General features: G+C 40.0%; 1 protein-coding gene across 1 annotated transcript in view; it reads left to right on the top strand.

The window, feature by feature from the left end:
- The window catches only part of sh3gl2a (SH3 domain containing GRB2 like 2a, endophilin A1), a 31,382-nt gene extending 23,800 nt beyond the window's left edge, over positions 1–7,582 (top strand). Inside the window, exons 2-10 of the mRNA XM_070827708.1 lie at positions 1,040–1,108; positions 2,213–2,285; positions 2,721–2,864; positions 3,164–3,297; positions 3,395–3,553; positions 4,235–4,338; positions 4,515–4,630; positions 5,613–5,624; positions 7,378–7,582. Of these exons, the coding sequence (XP_070683809.1) occupies positions 1,040–1,108; positions 2,213–2,285; positions 2,721–2,864; positions 3,164–3,297; positions 3,395–3,553; positions 4,235–4,338; positions 4,515–4,630; positions 5,613–5,624; positions 7,378–7,574 (1,008 nt within the window). The 3' untranslated portion in view covers positions 7,575–7,582. The remainder of the gene's footprint in view (positions 1–1,039; positions 1,109–2,212; positions 2,286–2,720; positions 2,865–3,163; positions 3,298–3,394; positions 3,554–4,234; positions 4,339–4,514; positions 4,631–5,612; positions 5,625–7,377) is intronic.
- Positions 7,583–18,729: the final 11,147 nt, after the last annotated feature.

The raw sequence follows: 18,729 nt of genomic DNA, 5'->3' as shown, positions 1-18,729 counted from the left end.
GAGGGGAGTCTGGATGGAGTTAGAGGAGTGTATGTGCAGAAAAAGTACAAATATGTGTACTTACAGTACGTCAGCTGCAAACTGTATGTCAGTGTGTGAGCATGCATCTGTTGTTTGTGCATATAATCTCTCACAAGGGCTCCAGCTCCAAGGTAAATCTGAGGGGTCACTGAGATGAGTTAGAAGTGACAACATGCATTAGCTAAACAAAATGATGTTCATTTTGTGTGTTTTGTCTTCATAAACACTACATCTTTTTTTTAAATCTTTTCAGTGTAAATATAATTCAAATGAAACAATCTGAGAAGGAAGAAAATCACTCTTTGTTTGAACTGCCCTGAACTTAAAGACACATTACAACCTGCAACAAGTAGTCAAGAGTAGACAGACAAGTGTTTGGCAGTTCTAGAGTCACATTAACAGCACATGAATGGTGGTTTTATTCCATTAAAGATCATAAACTCTGTCAAGAAAACTACCACACTCCTAGCGTTGTTATCCATGAGCCATTACAGTGAGAGGGGAGGTTCAGTGTGATCATTAATGAAATGGGTTTCTGTTGTGCAGAGCACAAGGTCAGGCTGATGTTTTGCGCATATGTTGTATGACATTATCTTAATTGGGATAGAGAGTTTGTGACCCTGCGATGTTGGTGCACATGCTGACAGGGCGAACTATTCCTTCCCATTCCCAAAATACATGTCAGTGACACTACAGAACAGCATCAGACTAGTACTGTTTCACCTCATAAGCCTGTAAGCCAGGCTGCAGTTTTTAATACGTACATAATATATTGAGATGGGCGTCTACAGTCCGAGAAAGTAATCATACAAATTCCAAAGTGAGATTTGACTACTTGACATGACAAAACCTTTTGAGGATGTTCCTTTGAGCAATCATCAGTAGATTTTTGCTGACGTCTTTTTTCATGTCATTTCACTTATGAACTTCATTTTAGTATGGGCATTTGGAAGTGGATTGACTTAAGCTTTAAGCATTTGGCCTAACATGCTTTTTTTCCATTTTGTTTGTTTTGCAGAAAGTGAGCGAGAAAGTTGGTGGCGCAGAGGGAACGAAGCTCGATGAGGACTTCACTGAAATGGAAAAGGCAAGACTGAACTCTTTCAATTATCACCTTGTTGAGAACGTAAACCAACACTGAAGCTTATTATCAGATTACCAGAAGATGTTATGATATCGAAATGTGGGATCCCAACGGACTTGTGCAGATGCATTATAAATATCACACCAGCCATTTCTGCTTTCATGTTTGAGAAGTTCCAATTGTCCACCATTATTTAATCCAGTCAGAGAAGGTTTTTCTCTCCACTATTTAATGGGGAGTCAACAGAAGTACTTGCTGATCATTCTGTGGTAAACATGGCTCCTTACTAAATGTTACGAGTCTTTGGTCAAATAAAACAAAACTCTCAGTTGGCTAATAATTTTACCAGAGAAGTCGCACCAGTGTTTGCATTCAAATTTAATGTAAACACTGGGAAGCTGCAGAAGTCTGGGGCTGTGGTGACCTAAAGGTTAGAGATGTCAGCTTGTGACTGGACAGTCACAGTTTCCATCCCTGGACTGACAAAATAAATCTGGGAGGGGAAATCGAAAAATGAAGCTCCACTGAGCAAGACTGTCAACCATAACTGCTCTGCTGCAGATGCCTGGTGCGAATGTGTGTAACTGTGTGAGTGTGCCCAGGGCTGCCCTGCAGAGAAACCTCACTGAATAAGTAAAGGTGAAAAATGACTTTAAAAAGAAGTTAATTTAAAATGGCGAATTGCACATTTACCTTGAACCCTTGAACGATTATTTCTGCAGAACCGCCTCCTGTAGAAATGTTCACTGCTGCTGTTTTTTTTTTCTTTTTTTTTTTTTAGACTGGCCAACATGTTCCAGCAATGCCACTATTTATTATAAACAGTATTTATTCCAGATGTGTGCATCTTGTGCATGTCTGCCTGAAAACACCAGGGGTGGTTAAGGACATAATGCATATATGAGCAATAATACAGTAAAAAACATGTATGTTCGCATTTCAAGCTGTTAAATGACATTTTTGTGGATAAATTGTTTTATTGTCGTTATATTTCTCTCATCCTCACCCACAATCTTTTTTTGTGACTATCCACATCTTCTCTGAACTGTTATCTCTGCACCGTGTTTCCGTCTCCTTCCTCATGTTGTTTTACATTGTGCTTTACAGAAGATGGACACCACTGCTCGGGCAGTGCTGGACATCATGACCAAGACTACTGAGTATCTGCAGCCAAACCCAGGTAAAATACACCAGCTGTCCTTTTTCGTTTTCATTTCATTTTATTTTACTTACATTGATTCATTGATTGATTTTTGATATTTTATTTTTATTTGAGAGGAAACTCAACAGGCAAAACACAGTTTATACACTTTTGCTTTGTCAAACAAAACAATGCAATCAAACAAACAATTCCATTGACATTTTTGTGATCAGTTTTAGTTTAAAGAAGAAATCCACATATGAATAATAGTGTAATAAGGCACTCATTGACCTGTTTGAACCTTTAAATGTCCTCAAATAGTGCGACTGCACTTTGTTGTTGTTCTCATGCCATACTACAGCAGTCATCTGCAAACAACAAATGACAGTCGAGCATTTTGACTCAAACTGCCACCTCAGGCCAGTAGCCTGTAGCCCAGTGGTGTTTGGTTTCAATAGTGCTTTGCCTTCACAGCCACCAGAGCCAAGATGAGCATGATGAACTCCATGTCACGTATGCGGGGACAGGAGAAGGGACCGGGCTACACACAGACCGAGGCCATCCTGGGAGAGTCCATGCAGAGGTTTGGGAGGGAGCTCGGAGAGGAGTCTAACTTCGGTGAGCTGCGGCACATTATCACAGAATGAAGAGGCACAAACAGGTCTTTTGTATGCTTCAAGAGTACAAAGTGGCATAATTTTATTCCCTCAAGGAGGCAGTAAAACTGCTATGAAAAATGCATGAGTCTATTTTCCAGACAAGAAGGCTGAAGTTTGCTCTGCTATTTGGTTCACAAGTGAAGGCATTAAAATGTTGTTCAAATAGAGATACCTGTCTTCAAAATAATGTTACTGGAGATGAACCTTTTTCCTGCATGTGTTTATTATTAGTGTCTAAATATGTCGTTATTTTTACAGGTCTTGCTCTGATTGATGTCGGGGAATCCCTGCGTGAGCTTGGAGAGGTTAAAGACGCTCTGGACATGGAGGTCAAGCAGAACTTCATCGATCCACTGCAGAACCTCCACGAAAAAGATCTCAAAGAGATTCAGGTGCGAGTGGGGAACTTTTGATGCTAACAGCTAATAATCTAAGTGATCTCTCGGTCAAGGATTAAGATTTATTTTATGGTTTTCTTTCTTTCTGCAGCATCACCTGAAGAAGATGGAGGGTCGGCGTCTGGACTTTGACTACAAGAAGAAACGTCAGGGCAAAGTGACAGAGGACGAGATCAAACAGGCGCTAGAGAAATTCGACGACTCCAAGGAGATTGCCGAGCAGAGCATGTTCAACCTGTTGGAGAGCGATGTAAGGATCATTTAAACCCCAGTCACCTGTCTCTTTGCTTGGTTAATTCAGCCATGACGCGACCAGGCTTTTTCGCTTTGTTTTTTGGTGTTTATTCAATCTGTTCACTTAGTCAGTTTACTGTACTATCTTGGACTTCCCACTGTTTTTGTGGCCAGCTGCTACAGCCATTCCCATTGCGTTTTTGTCCTCCTCTAACTGTGGCAATCAAGGATGGTCATGATCTGAAACCCCCTGTCTACTCTACAGTTGACAAAAAAATGTTACATGAAAGCTCCACTAATATTTTTTAGTTGATCCTGTAAGTTGGCAGAACAATCTCACCGCAAGAGCCAAAAGGAGCTGTCCTGGGGCTTTCTATTATTTCACAGAGTCTTCCTCACCAGATGAAGTCTGTCTAGTTGTCATACAGTAGATGTTCGGATTACCATTTTTTCAGAGCATTTTAAGGACTTCTTGTTCCATGTTGGCTTTAAAAACTCAATTCAATCTACAATTCAATACCTCCTCTGCAAAGATCATGTACTGAGGAAGATGATGTGATACTGTTGAAAGTTTCTAACAGTCCTACCAGTTGAGCCACTGTTGTTCTTGTGTGATCCTGCTGTTCATCACCTGTTATTACTTTTAGCAGAGTATATTGATATGTATGTAACAGTGGACCCTGTGTATCTTTGACAGATTGAGCAGGTGAGCCAGCTCGCTGCGCTGGTACAAGCTCAGGTGGAGTACCACAGCCGGGCTGCCGAGATCCTCACACAGCTCTCCAGTAAGATCGACGAACGGTTAGTACTCCCATTGCCTTTTTTCGCTGGGTTGTTTTCCTGTTTTTGGATGCACTTACAGTAACATGTTGAATCTGAGCCATGTCTGGACCGTTACTTACCAGTCCAGCAGACTGTCGTTAATGGTAATCTCTATAATTTATGCAATGAGGGTTTCTGTGTTTTCCACTTTTCAGGATAAGGGACACCTCTACCAAACCGAGGAAAGAGTTTGCTCCTAAACCACGTACGTCCTTGGATTTCTCCATCAATGAGAACCACAATGGAGGCATCCACAGTGCTCGCTCTCCAGGTGAGACCCACAGTGCAAACCTCAAAGCTCAGAAACCTGCCCAGAAACCAGTCCTGCTCCCACATACCACTGTGGTATCTCTCACTGTGCATTTCTGTTTCAATAGAGGACAGAAAAACAAAGATTTACAGTTGTATTTGTCTGCAAAGGGTAGTTTCTGGGCTAGTTTCTATTTATCCATGATCTTCTTTTCTTTAACAACCGTCTCTTTTTTTTATTTTTTCTGTAAATTCTCAAATAAACGCCAGTACGGATGCTGGTGGGTCTTTTCTAACAAATAAAGAAACAAGCAATGCGGTAGATGTAATATAATGCATTGCAGGGTAAAGTTAGAGTAATCTAGATATTCATAGCGTATGCAATCAGTTCAACATATTCACAGCATATTCATGATGTGTGCTGATTAATTCTGGTCAACTTTATAATAGCAAGCTGCTGAAACACAACATTTCCTGCAGATGTTTGTTGTGTGTTTTCTTTACAAAACAAAACGGCTGCAATGATTAATCAGTACTACAAATGAAAGACAGTATTCAGTTTATTCTTTATATAAACAGTCTCATTGAGATCAGAAATACATAACACACAGCTTATATGCAGGACACACTATGAAAACATAGTGTGTCCTGATTTGAGGAAAATAAAAAGGCAGATATTTGAGAATTTACGTTCTGTGTTTGCTAATTTTGTCTCTTTTTCCCAGCTCTACTGTACTGAACAGAATATCCGTCAATCCACAACAAATTAATACAACTCTGCACTCTTTTCTTCCCCCTTATGATTTTTGTTTGTTTCTCTAGGGGCGAGGTCTCCAGGTGAGAGAGGTCAAACTTATCTGTCAATATGTTTCTCCGTCTGTGTGCACATGAATTCATTTCTTTAACAACATCCTTTCATTTACACTTAAAACTACTTCTGCTGCTTTCTCCCTCCCACCTCCTCCCCTCCTTCCCTTGTGCTGTTCCCCCCTCCCTCTTTGCAGCAAGGTCTCCAGGTGAGACTAAAGTGAATCCCCGGAGAGATACAGAGATATCTCTTCCATCACTTCGTTTCTTTTGTCCATCTCTCTCTCTCTCTCTCTCTCTCTCTCTCTCTCTCTCTCTCTCTCTCTGTGTCTTCGTCATAACAAAATTGTTGCACTCAAATGATACAAACAGCAGAAAAACAAGATGCCGTCCGCTCGCTGTTCAAAGAATGCCAGACCCACAGAAATAATGAAAAGGTTACCGGTGGACGAGCATTTGGTGTTTCTGTTTTGTTCTCCTGTCAATCTGATCGGTCTTATCCTCCTGTTTCTTTGTCTGTCTGCCTCTCTTTCGATCCGTCACCCAACTTGTGTTTCTCCTCGCTTTGTTTATTGACCTCATCATTGCTGCGTCTACTCTACCACCCACCGCTTCATCATCTATCCATCTAGAAAATCTAGAAGATTAAGCGTAAACTGCTCTTTATTCACCTTTGTTTTCTCCTCTCCCCTTTGCAGCAAGATCTCCAGGTGAGCTAGAGTGACATGAGGAGAGATGCAAAATCTCTTTATCACTCTTAATTTTATCCGTCTTTAAATTCTTTCTTTGTGGAAGTGTATTTTTTTTTTCCACTTTTTTTGTTAGCAGTGCAGCTCGTCTGCAGTGCCGTTTCTGTCTAACCCCTGGTTTCTCTTTTGTCCCCGTTTTTTTTTTTTTTTTTTTAATCAGTTGCTTATCTTTCTTTTATCGTGAAAGTAATAGTTTGACGTTTTGGGAAACAAGCTGATCAGGTTATTCGTTAAGAGTTAGATAAGAAGATTGATACGACTGACATGTATGAACGTTAAATACAAGCCAGTTAGCTTAGTATTAAGACTGGAAACAGGGAGAACCAGCTAGCTTGGTTCTGTCCAAAGGTAACAAAATCCGCCTACCAACACTCGAAAGCTCATTAAGTCATTAGTTGAGTCGGGGAGCAGTAATTTCCTGGAGTCTCGACTTCTTGTCTGACAACTGTTGATAGCCAAGAAAGTCCTTATAAAATGATGCATTGTCATCTTTACGCTTACAGATTAAACAAAACAGATATAATGTTAATTAGAGAGCTTTAGAGATGCTGCTAGGCAGGTTTTGTCTCTGTGGGACTCTCAGGTACTGCAGTTGATGTTATTCTCCCGATGACCACAAGGGGCAACAATGAGCCCATTCCACACCCACAAACTAACTTTTCCAAGTGACACAACGCTGAGATTAATGTTTTATCTGAACAGTTAAAACAACATTTTCTAGGGTTTGCAAGAGAAAAGGCCTCAAGGGGTGAAAGCGGACTGGTTGACGAATATGAACATCTGCCCAGAAAGAAGAGCACAATGACGCTTCCCTGCACTTCTCTAGGAAACCATATTAGACTGACTTTCCCCATTCTCAGTCTCAGTGCTAAGCTAAGCTACGACATCTGGCTGTAGCCTCAACAGACAGATATGAGATTTGTGTCGATCCTCTTATCTAACTCCCCGGCAGCAAGAGATAACTGTATTCCCCAAGATCTTGAACTGCTCCTTTAAACATTTCTATGCCTCAGTATTATCTTAATGTCACTGATGGTCGTATCTTGTGTCTCTCTTCTCTCCTCTCTGCTTCTTCCTCTTCTCTTTCTCTCTTTCAGCCAGGTCTCCAGGTGAGCCTTTCACATGTTTTCATGTCTCTAATCTGTATGCAGCATCCCGTGTCCTCTTCTAAACTCTCCTTTTCTTCTCTTATCTCTCCAACTCTTTTGTCCAGCCCCTATGGACCAGCCCTGCTGTCGCGCACTGTACGATTTTGACCCCGAGAACGAAGGTGAGCTAGGCTTCAAGGAAGGCGATATCATCACCCTGACCAATAAGATCGACGAAAACTGGTACGAGGGGATGCTGCACGGCAACTCCGGCTTCTTCCCCATCAACTACGTGGATATCCTGGTGCCGCTGCCCCACTAGGACGTCACCACTACCGGCTGTGTCTGCAACGGTGGCGAAACAAATCCTCCCCCCCCCCTCTCCACGTATTCCCAGTAACCTTTTCCTAAACATTCCTACCAACCACCTGCACTCCTCTTTACAGGAGTCAAAGCAGCAGCAACACAATAACGAACGAAGATGTGAACAAAGATTGATTAAAGCAAGTATGCACCAAGTTAGTGTGAAAACTTGAATTGAGGAAAAATCAGAGTTGATGTCGCTGCTTCCCCTTGTCCCAGGAGGTACCTTCAGGCTTCCATAGTCATTTTATCCATTTCTGTCTCTGCTTTTGTCTCAGTTTACGTTGGCTGTCAGTCCGTCATAATTTCCGTGAGTTTGTCAGAGCAGCTTTGAAAAATCTCACTTTCTCTCAGTCACTGTACTTAGTGGAACCTCTACAGTAAAAAGTAGTAACTTTTCTCTCACATACTAGAAAAAAAAAACTGGTACACGTGTTTCATGTTTGTTAGAGACCCTAGGTCAAGCATGGTTTCAAGTGTTTAACGTTTTATCTTATGAAAAAATATGTTGAGCAGATTCCATTTTGTTTGAAATATTCCTTTTTCTAATGATAGTCTACTCTGGGCATGCACGGGCAGTTTCTGAGGAAACAACATCTCCTGTCATGCTCAAAAAAACTCTTCGCTTTTCAACTATTCAGAGTTTTGACAAAAGTTGTAGACAGATTCATCTAGTTGATAACTAACAACCAAGATTACCCATATTATTTTTACTTTTTACATATCAACATGTGTGCTTGATTGGTCATAATGTGATTTAGATACCAAAGTTACCTGCAAAAACCCGAATCAACTCCAAACTTAGCTTCAAGATTTCAAGACAGCACGGAGTCATTAAATCTGCTTGACGCTGCAGGGTGAAGCTAGCAATCTGTAGTTCTTTGGTATTTTTATCAGGAGGCGCGAAACTGTATTTTTAAGTATGTGAAATTACTTATCTGAGCCAGTGATTAGTGGAGTGATGACATGATTTGCAAAACCACAAATTGTGAAGTTTAAACTGTTTGAAGTGACGTAAGAAAACTATGGTGCATAAGTTTCAATCCTCCAACGTGTATTTTATCAGCAGCTTGTGTGAAAAATGGTTGATGTATTGTGATATAATAACTTATAGGACTTAACTGCTCATTGGGGCAACTTTTTTCTGCAGCTGAAGGCGTCGCTCTACTTGCTGCATCCCTACTTGTCCAATTAGTATTGTGTAGTTTAGCTGTCTATAAGCCATTGATTGAGATGAAACTAGACATAGCCAGGAGTTCACAAATGGCCGAACGGAATGAGAAATCATTTCTTTTTGTCTTGTTGGGAATGTTTTATTTATTTAAATGATGCAACTTTCACTAAAAACCCCTTTCTCCAACATAATGACTAAAAACCGCTGGTTTACCCCTTTCATGTCACGTTAGACCTGATGAAATAGATAAGACTATAAGACGTTACGTTTAATTTTCCCAAACCAGCTATATGGTTGTATGCAGTATTGTGTGGGATCTTTTTCCCCTCTTTAACTGATGTACTGATAATCTAGAAAACAGACCAACCTCAGTTATTCCAGTACATGTTTTAGTGAGCACTTGTGCTGTAGTCAACACGTTATCCCCGGGGTTTTATTCTCTGCAATGTCGACGGCGTACTAACCAACCTCTCTGCAGAGGCAACACTATTTTTTCACCCATCTTGTAGTAATGTTGTGCATGTGTTTTGGGGGAGGGGTGCGTATTTGGGTTTGCATACTGTACATGTTATGCACAGGGACGGGGCTACAGAGGACCTCTGATGCTGAGGTATATAAGATATATACTGTTTCTGACAGTGTTCAATATTAAAACAAACATGGATGTCTCTTTAATCAAAGGACCAATTCATTATATTCAATAGAATTTCAATAAATGATGCAAAGTCAACCGATATCCCATATTAAATGTTTTTTTTTGGTTTTTTTAAAGGGAAGCACAACTTTAACAGACAGTAGACTTTGTTGGCTGGGGAAGATTAACGATACAGTTACAGACGGTCATGTATTTATTTATTTTTTAAAGGCGATACAATTCCTTCCTTCTTTTTCTCTTTCACTTTTTTTTAACAATCGTGTGTATCTTTGCCCTCAATGAGGACTGTACAGCTTTTCTGTGTTTTGTTTTCACCTTGTGTGTATAGTCGCGCATCTACAGTAACGTATCTTATTTTTGTAACTGTGACAAAAGTATACACATACAGTATAGATATATATACAGTATATAATCCAGAAGCAACGTGAAAGGAGGGATTCTGTGCTGCACATGATTGTCATTGGGTTGTTTTTTTGTTTGTTTTCTGTTTTTATTTTACTCTTGCACTGGATTTTAAGACTGTATGCTTGATGTAAAGAAAAAAAATGTGATAAGTCAATGTAATTTATTCAAATAAATACCAAGAAATAGTTATTGCCCTGGTGACTCTCTCTTCATTAAGCTCTGGTTTTTAGCTCAAGACAAAAACATGACGCCGGTAGAAAGCTGTTATGAAAGAAGAGGGATTTTGCGAAATGACTTAACATCTTGCTTACCAATCTATTTTACCTCGCCGCCATCTCTCGCCGTGGTTTTCACAATATGGAGGAGACGCAGCAGGGACTCGGCGCAGCAAATAGAAGAAGGCGATAGATACATTATTCATTTTCCTTGGTGGATTCTTTCATGTCCTCCTGCAAGAATCCAACCGGAAAAATTAGGTCAGGTAAGAGAGTTTCTTTTGTACCTCCAAGATGACTGAGATGTCTTAATAATCCTGTTAGTGCAACATTATCAAAGTCATAAATGCAGCTTCAAGGCTCTGAGAGATAACAAATGTATGCATGTGTAAGCTGGGATATACAATGTAAACTTTGCACAACCTGCACTGTACAAATAAAGACTTATATTAAAACTGTAGTAAACACTATAAATCATTTGCCATCGGCAGTCATAGAAACAAAGTACATTTACTCCATTTACTCCTTTAGTTAAGTACAAGTAGCATTTACTTTAGTTTAGTTTCCATTTTGACATATTGTGCCTTTTATTTCACTACAAGCATTTGACCCATTACAGTCTCAAGCTACTTTGGGGATTAAGATTTTATAAACAAGATGTGATCTTTTAATAACATATGATGCAACATTACAGATTAAACTACCCACTACTACAGAAGTAGTTGACTTTGGCTCCACCAGCTGCAATATAAAAAACGCTAATTACACATGCAGATATCATAATAATACTAGAATACCATCATATGAACAGTAGTAGATTTAGCTGATAATACATCAATCTATCAATATACAGTACTTTACATCATCATACATCACTTTGTAAAGCACTATGAGACACTCTGTTGTGATATTGGGCTATACAAATAAAATTGAATTGAAAATTTAATTGAATTGAATTGAATCATAATACATCAGTCACTGTATTGTGACTTTTTCTTAAACCTGGAAAAACCATTGACAGCTCGTGTTTTCAATGAGTAAACTTACTCAAGTGGTTGAAATAATTGATAATCGAGGAGCTCAATAAAATCATTGTGATAGATCACACAAAATAATAAATAAATAAATAATAATTTCTACTCAGAATAAAATGTCAGACATTTCTACCAACTAACTACAGTATATTTCATAGATAAAAATGAAAGTTTTCACTTTCAAAGACATATGTCTGCTTGTCTAACTGCAACTGGTGGAAAAATGCATACTCTGCATACGTTTTGAGGAGAATTGGTTCTTGTTTCACATCATCATTTCATAATGACTTTAAAATGAAAAAATACAGTGTTAGCAACTTGGTAAAATGCATTATTTATTTTTGAAAAGTCAGTTTTCATTTCGCGTGCTGCACAAGCCCAAAGGTAAGTGCTTTGCACAATGAAACTCTTGTAAAAATGGGTACAAGGCCGTCTTGTAATATATTCTGCCTTCAGTGCGTCAGATAAAAGGAAGGTGTAGGATCTGTGACAATCTGTTAAGCCAGATCAGGTTATAACTGTATGACAGTTAACATCAGATGTGGGTGACACCTTTTGATCCCCACCCATTATCTGTCACCACCAGTCAGCCAGGCTACACCCTGTCTTCATGCACACAGTTTAACCCCTGCAGCACACACGCACACACACACACGCCACCATGCAGCATTTACATTGGTCCAGTTTAGAGATGTTGTGCTGAGTGTCGGTCTTTTGAACAGCATCGGAGCATGTCGCCCTCGGTCACACACCCTGTGACCTGTCACTTGTCTGATAACTGCAAATATAGACACAACCTGCTGGCTGTTTGTTATGGTGCAAGTGAAACGAATCTACAAACACTTAACAACCACAAGTTACAGTAACCGGCATTGTTATATGTGTACAGTTGGATATTGTGGATACAGGGCGTCTCCTATTTAATGTTGTTTATGAACCAGTGCCAACTATCTGCCCAAGTCTCCCTCTCTCTGCTGCTTTGCACGACTCAAACTAGAGGTAAAGCATCCTCTAGTGGCGGCAAACTCATAGTGCTCAGTCTGGAGGGTTTCTTAGAGAACAGCAATGTTTCACAGTTACACACAGCAGCAAAGGATCGCTGATGACTATTGGTATTTTTATCTTTTTCTCATACTTCTGCCTTTTTTACAATACCAACAATATTACAACCAAATATTGTAGCCCTGAGCTATAAGAGGGAGGGAGGAAAGAAAGAAACTCTAAAGATCCTAAAATGGAGACAGTTTACACACAAGCATACACTATTCCTCAGTTACTAACGTGTACAAGCATATCCACTTGTTATCTGTATTACACAGAAACCTCCTTCTGTCCAATTTGTGCTTTTCCTCCTGGATAAAGTTACTTAGATCACTGGGAAAATGACCAACCAGAGGCTGCCAAACATCCATTAATCTGTTCTTATTCCCTTTCATTTTGGCACTGAGCCTCTCGATTGTAGAAGAAGCACAATTTATAGTTTGAAGGTAGAAGAAAAAAACCTAACCAGAGGGCAGAAGAAGAGCTGGGGGCAGACTTTGAATGGGATGTTTGGCCTAAACACACCTTGAAGCTTTAATAAAACTTTGAAAAGAGCTGCAACTGACAGTTATTTTCATTCGCAATAAATCTGACTATTATTTTGTCGGGAGTTTAGTCTATAAAACATAGAAAAATGCTCATCACAATTTAGTAAAGCCCAAGCTGAGCGATGTAGAGTCCAGTGCCCACGTATGTTCAATTTACCATCACAAAGAATGAAGAAAATCAGCAAATATTAACATATGAGAAGCTGGTGAATTCCTGGTATTTCTGTTTTAAAATTACTTCAGGACTACTCCGCTGATTTAACATTGCACTCCTGTAAGTCTGTCATACTCAAAATCGATGCAACAGAACCAAGAGATCTCGTCTTTTTAATCAAACTTACTCTTCCACCTTGTTAAAAACCTGCTGCCTACGCTAACCACAATGCAACTCACTTGTCAACAGTTTGGTCAGAGCGTCATGTGTCGTGCTGGTAGAAGCTAATGTGGCCTCGAGCCGTTACCCTCACGCAGAGACAAGGAGAGGGTCTGTCCAAACCACGTCTTTGTAACCGTCCCAGTTTTGTTTTCGTTAATGTTCAAACTTTTTTATTGCCAGACACTGACTCAAATGACATCACTTGAGGCAACTAACTTCACACAGCTACCTCCGTCGCCAAAAAAAGGATTGACACAACTGTTTTAACACAAGCTGTGGTGGAAACAATCAATAGATTATTAATATTCTGCAAAGCAAAATGGGTTGTAAAAAAAAAGGAACCACAACACCGGTGGTCACAGAGCACGTGGGAAATCCACGTCCAGGCAAACACACTGACTACACACACAAACACTCAGCGGTCCTCACATGCTCAAACACACTCTCCTCTCCTCTCCCAGGTAATGTATGTAATGACGCTCCTGACACATGCCCACACACACACACACACACAAACACTGTAGGTCTGAGGAGAATGACGGGGTGGAAGAAGGGGGGGACATGACAAGCAATCCAGTAAAAAGCATTCCTCAGACCCTCTCCCCTGGTGGGTGGCCTGCCTGGACGCTACACCACAGAGACAGCAGTTCCTTTTTTTCTAAAAAGCCTTCACAGCCATTGTCTCTGCCCACGCCATCCAGTGTTTCAGCCGCTGACACACTTACGTAGCTGCCAGATGATCCTTAACCACTATTGACACAGATCTTTTTAAACACATGTCAGCTGAATGGCTGTTTACCAGCTGCTTATGTGCATTTTAAAATAAATGTGAGCCTCTGACTTGTGTTTTCAATCAAAGCAGCTGTTTTGGCCTTAAATAGTTTTCCGTCTAAACCGGTCCGTCTGCAGGAACTGGATTCAACGATTCATCTAGTTTGCGTGTAAAGAGGAGCGATGCTGCACACTCAGTCAGTCAGTCAGCCGCTCAGCTAGCCAGCCATGGCAAGCTTAAACTGGCAGGGTAGTCAGCCACTCCATCATGTTTGACACCTGAATCAGCCACAGCTCTTAATGCATGAATGGAAAGCTGCTTCTGTTTTCTGGCCAACCCCAAACCACAGCAGACCGCAAGACACCCACACGGGTTACAGACATGTTTCACTTATTCACTGAGGCCCAGGGAACAAAAAGTATCAAACTCAGGTACCTCCCACAACCTCTAGTACATTAAAACTGGTTCTGCTACTAACTCGCACATGTAAAAGTGCTAGTATGGTATGTACTGTGTACTACTATACTGTGTGTGGGACATTTGAAGAAAAACATCCTCGTCAAACTCAAAAAAAAACTACCCCAAAACTCACACTCACATCTACTTAACACTACAGATCCATTACAACAAATGCACGTTACACAAATTTTCTCATTTTAAAACATTTCAAGATAGTTGCCAGTTTATGAGGCTAAAACTAAAGCAGCCTTAATGCAACAGTGCTGCAAAGGTTATATTGTTCAGTTTTTTTAGGTGTTAATTCATCTTTATGGACATTTCTGAGGACATTTCCGCTGGGAGGTATTTCCAGTGTTTATTCAACCCTCGTTTGATATACATGGATCTTTTTTTTTTTTCGTGGCAGCACTCCATGTGAGCTGTCATCCCCGGCCTTATGGTATAAGTGCACAAGTGCATTTTTAACAGCTTTTTTGTAATTGATGAAACATGAATAAAAATCTTAAGGTACTGAACACGAACACCACATTAGAGTCCAGTCAGGAACATTTGTTGTGTTTTTCTTCTTGAGATTATACAGTGACGGAAGACGTATTTAGATCTTATACTACTTAATGTACGTAATTAGTAAAACTACAATGTAGAATACTCTGTTACAAAAAACAAATCTTAGTTGAGTAAAAATACAAAAGTATTATCAGAAAATATACTTAAAAGTATTATTATGGAGCAGAATGGCCTCTGCTTAGGTTATGTGATTTTATATTAAACTATTGGACGATTGCTTCTGTGTAAAGATTTAAATGTTTTAGCTGGTTGAGACAGAGGCAATTTTAACTTCCTGATGTGCAACCGAGCAGTTTAATTCATATTCTAATTCTAAATTAATTATGCATCATAATTTAAAACCTGATCAAATATTTTCTGCGTAAATTCTTACTAGAGGTATAAAGCAGCAGAAATTGAAAACAAAAAGTAGAAAGTACGTCAAACTGTATTTAACTGGAACTAATTATGTCACATATGCAGTACACATACACCACATGGTAAAATTCTTCTTTGCTTGAGAACTACGGTTCTCAGTTTTCAGAACATGACGTTGGTGTTATAGATTAAACCATCTTAGAATAACTACTTACACAGAAATGCATCAGTATTAATTATTCAATAATAAAATAGATAATAGCAGAGGTGGGACCAAGTCATTGTTTTGCAAGTCACAAGTAAGTCTCAAGTCTTTGCCCTCGAGTCCCGAGTCAAGACCGACAAGTCTCAAGTCAAGTCCCAAGTCCTACCATTTGAGTTTCAAGTCCTTTCGAGTCCTTTTAACAACAGAGAAATAATATTTACACAGATCATGTATGCTACAACATCTGTATTTATTCAAACCTTTTTTAGCAAGAACATTGTTCAAACACATTTGAAAGAAACAAATGTAATTGCACAAAAAGTGCTGACATTGTATTTCCATAGCATACTGCACTATAACTAGTTGCACAGCAGTTTCTGTCCTGTATTGTATTGATCTCACATCATATTGCAAAACAGTTTTCACCTTCAACTAGACAGGCCCTTTTACTTTACTTAACTTAAATCTAGTCGAACAAAGTTGGAAGTTGTTGCGTCTCCGTCCGTAATCTTCGACCCGCATGTTTTACATACTGCGATTCGTTTTTTGTTGACCACCTCGTAGTTTTTATACCCAAACGAAACTATCTTTGGTATCATTTTTGCCAACTGGCACGCTGCTTTATCCGCTTCATTGGTTGTCCTGTAATTTGATTGGTTGGATGCTGTCGGATCAAAACAACGTGATCTAATTTGATTGGATGTCGGGCTGACAGCACGCTTGCTCAGGTACACACGCACACACACACACACACACACAGATATAGATATATGTCAACATACTTTTTAATCTTTGGGTTTGGGGAAAGTAGCAAGTCTTTTCAAGTCAAAAGGGTCAAGTCCAAGTGAAGTCACGAGTTACTGATGTTAAAGTCCAAGTCGAGTTGCAAGTCTCTTTACATTTTGTCAAGTCGAGTCTAAAGTCATCAAATTCATGACTCGAGTCTGACTCGAGTCCAAGTCATGTGACTCGAGTCCACACCTCTGGATAATAGTATAAAACTGATAGGGGCCACTATTCTGGATTTATGTCACTTCCTGTACAGTTTTAAAATGATTACATACATTCACACACTCATAGTGGAGCATTTTTATGTTGTGACATTCTCATTGTTGCTAGTAAAGTATCTGAGTACAACCTCCACCACTGGTTTCTACACTTACCTCCTCCCCTTACACACACACACACACACACACACACACACACATAACAGCACACATCTGAGCAGCAATAAAAAAAAGAAGAGTAGTGAAGACAGAAATGAAAGCCAAATAAAGACAATAAACAAGCAAAGACTTCTGAGAATTAACACCAGCACACACTTACACACTCATACACTCTGAGGAGCAGCTGTTAGTGGGAGTATGCCTGTGTGTGTGTCATTACATGTTTTCCTGTGGCGTTCATACATAGTTTCCCTATTCAGCAGAAAAGCCCAGCTCTCAACACCAGACAGAAGCAGCTAATACCCCTGTCTGTCAGAGTGGCTCAAAGAGCAAGTGATTGGGGTTGACAAACGAGGCAGTAAGACAGGTCAGGCAACTCCACGGCAGCAGCAGCAGAGAGAGGCAGTGAGAGGAGAGGAGGCGCGGACTGAAACGAGCATGTGAGTGCCAACAGGGGGGAGTGTGTCTATGTGTGTGGGTGTGTGTGTGTGTGTGTGTGTTCGTGCATATTTGTTAACCATACCGTGAGGGTCTCTGGGGGTCTGACGCCACACTTGTCCATCAGTCTGAAGGAGAGTGAAGCTCGTTTCCGCCTCTGGATTCACTTCCAACACCAGCCCAGTCCTTCACGAGGGTCTCTGTCACTCAGGCTTACACACTGGAATCCAAAAGAAAAAGAAAAAGTCTGGGTGTGTGAAAATGTAGCCGCAAATCCTCCACTTTTAACCCCAGATAATCTGCTGGGCAGAGTGTGTGGCAGGCCTCACCTTCCGTCATCGGGCTTCATATCTTGGTATGAACCAGTCCTCGCAGAGTGGGTGTTGAACTCAAAAGAGTTAAAGGCATTCGGACGGGGGTTGAGGAGGACATGGGCAGCACTCGTAACAACATCATTTAAAGAACGTCACACAATGGTTGTGAAATAAGCAAAAACTCCTGCACACTATTACTCACCTTATTTATGATGTTCCCGTCCTCAGACTAACAGGAAGTCCATCACACAGGAAACAGCATCACAAGATGTCTCGTTCTTTTTCATTTATCATTTCATCACCATTACTGTACAGAAAATCAAATCCAGATAAAGTACAAATTATCTTGATTCCACCAGGTAAGGCCATATTCTTCTCTTTTGGGAGGACTACAGGTGTGATAGCATCGGGTAACGTGGTAAATGCATAAAAACTGATACAGGCTTGCTTGAATCAACATTTCTGACATTGCATATTGGGTATTGGTGATTAATTCCTTTATATTTATCTATTTTCCTGCTAAAAATATTTAGATTGTCAGTGTATATGACTTAAACTTAATGACACATTAAACCTCTTTGATAAAAATCCAGAAAAAAAGGTTTGGGCAGGTTTGGCTAGTCCACAGGTGAAACAACAAGTTCTTTAAATAATTCCTTTAAGCAGACAAATGAAACAATTCACATTATTTTCATAGCTTTCTGCTCTATTCCTCTGTATACTGTTTGCTGGAAAAACAACTAAAACCTGTGTCCTTCTTTTACCTTTTTCATTGTCGCATGATGATTTTCCAGCTGACAAAAGGGGAAGTCAGGTTAGCAGATACACATTAACAAGTTTTTAATAACTATAACCCTCAGAAAAGCCGATAAAACACCATGAATGACAGAATGATACTTCTGTTCAGGGAAAACGCTGACGATGGAGAATTCATATCTTATTTTACACAAAACTATTAGCTTACCCTCCCCTACACCAGGCTATGCAAAAAGAGCTGGGCTTTGAGTTATTTAGCAGCACTGAGCACATTAACTTCAGAGTAGTTTATTCCTGGTCATAAATTCTCTACAGTGGCTCAGCTTGTAAAAGGTTTTTCAGTGTGAGCCAACAGCGAACCAGAGAGAAGGGCTTTCATGACAAGTGGTGCCAGGTTAAGGGCCAGCCGCACAGCATGCAAAACAGTACAATGGGACAACATTTGGTGTGCAAATCCATCAGTCCATTCAAATGGTGTCCCAAACAAAAAGTTGATACACAAACAAATCAATTAACCTGAGGGGAGAAAGAAATCAGAATAAATAAAAAAAAGTGTGTTTCATCAGGTCACACAGGGAGACATGCTCACACCTTTAAAAGTCAAATTTAACATTTAAAATCAACTAAAAAAA

Source organism: Pempheris klunzingeri, chromosome 3, assembly GCF_042242105.1.
Source record: "Pempheris klunzingeri isolate RE-2024b chromosome 3, fPemKlu1.hap1, whole genome shotgun sequence".
Classification (NCBI taxonomy): Eukaryota; Metazoa; Chordata; class Actinopteri; order Acropomatiformes; family Pempheridae; genus Pempheris; species Pempheris klunzingeri.
This window is presented reverse-complemented; position numbering and strand designations above follow the sequence as displayed.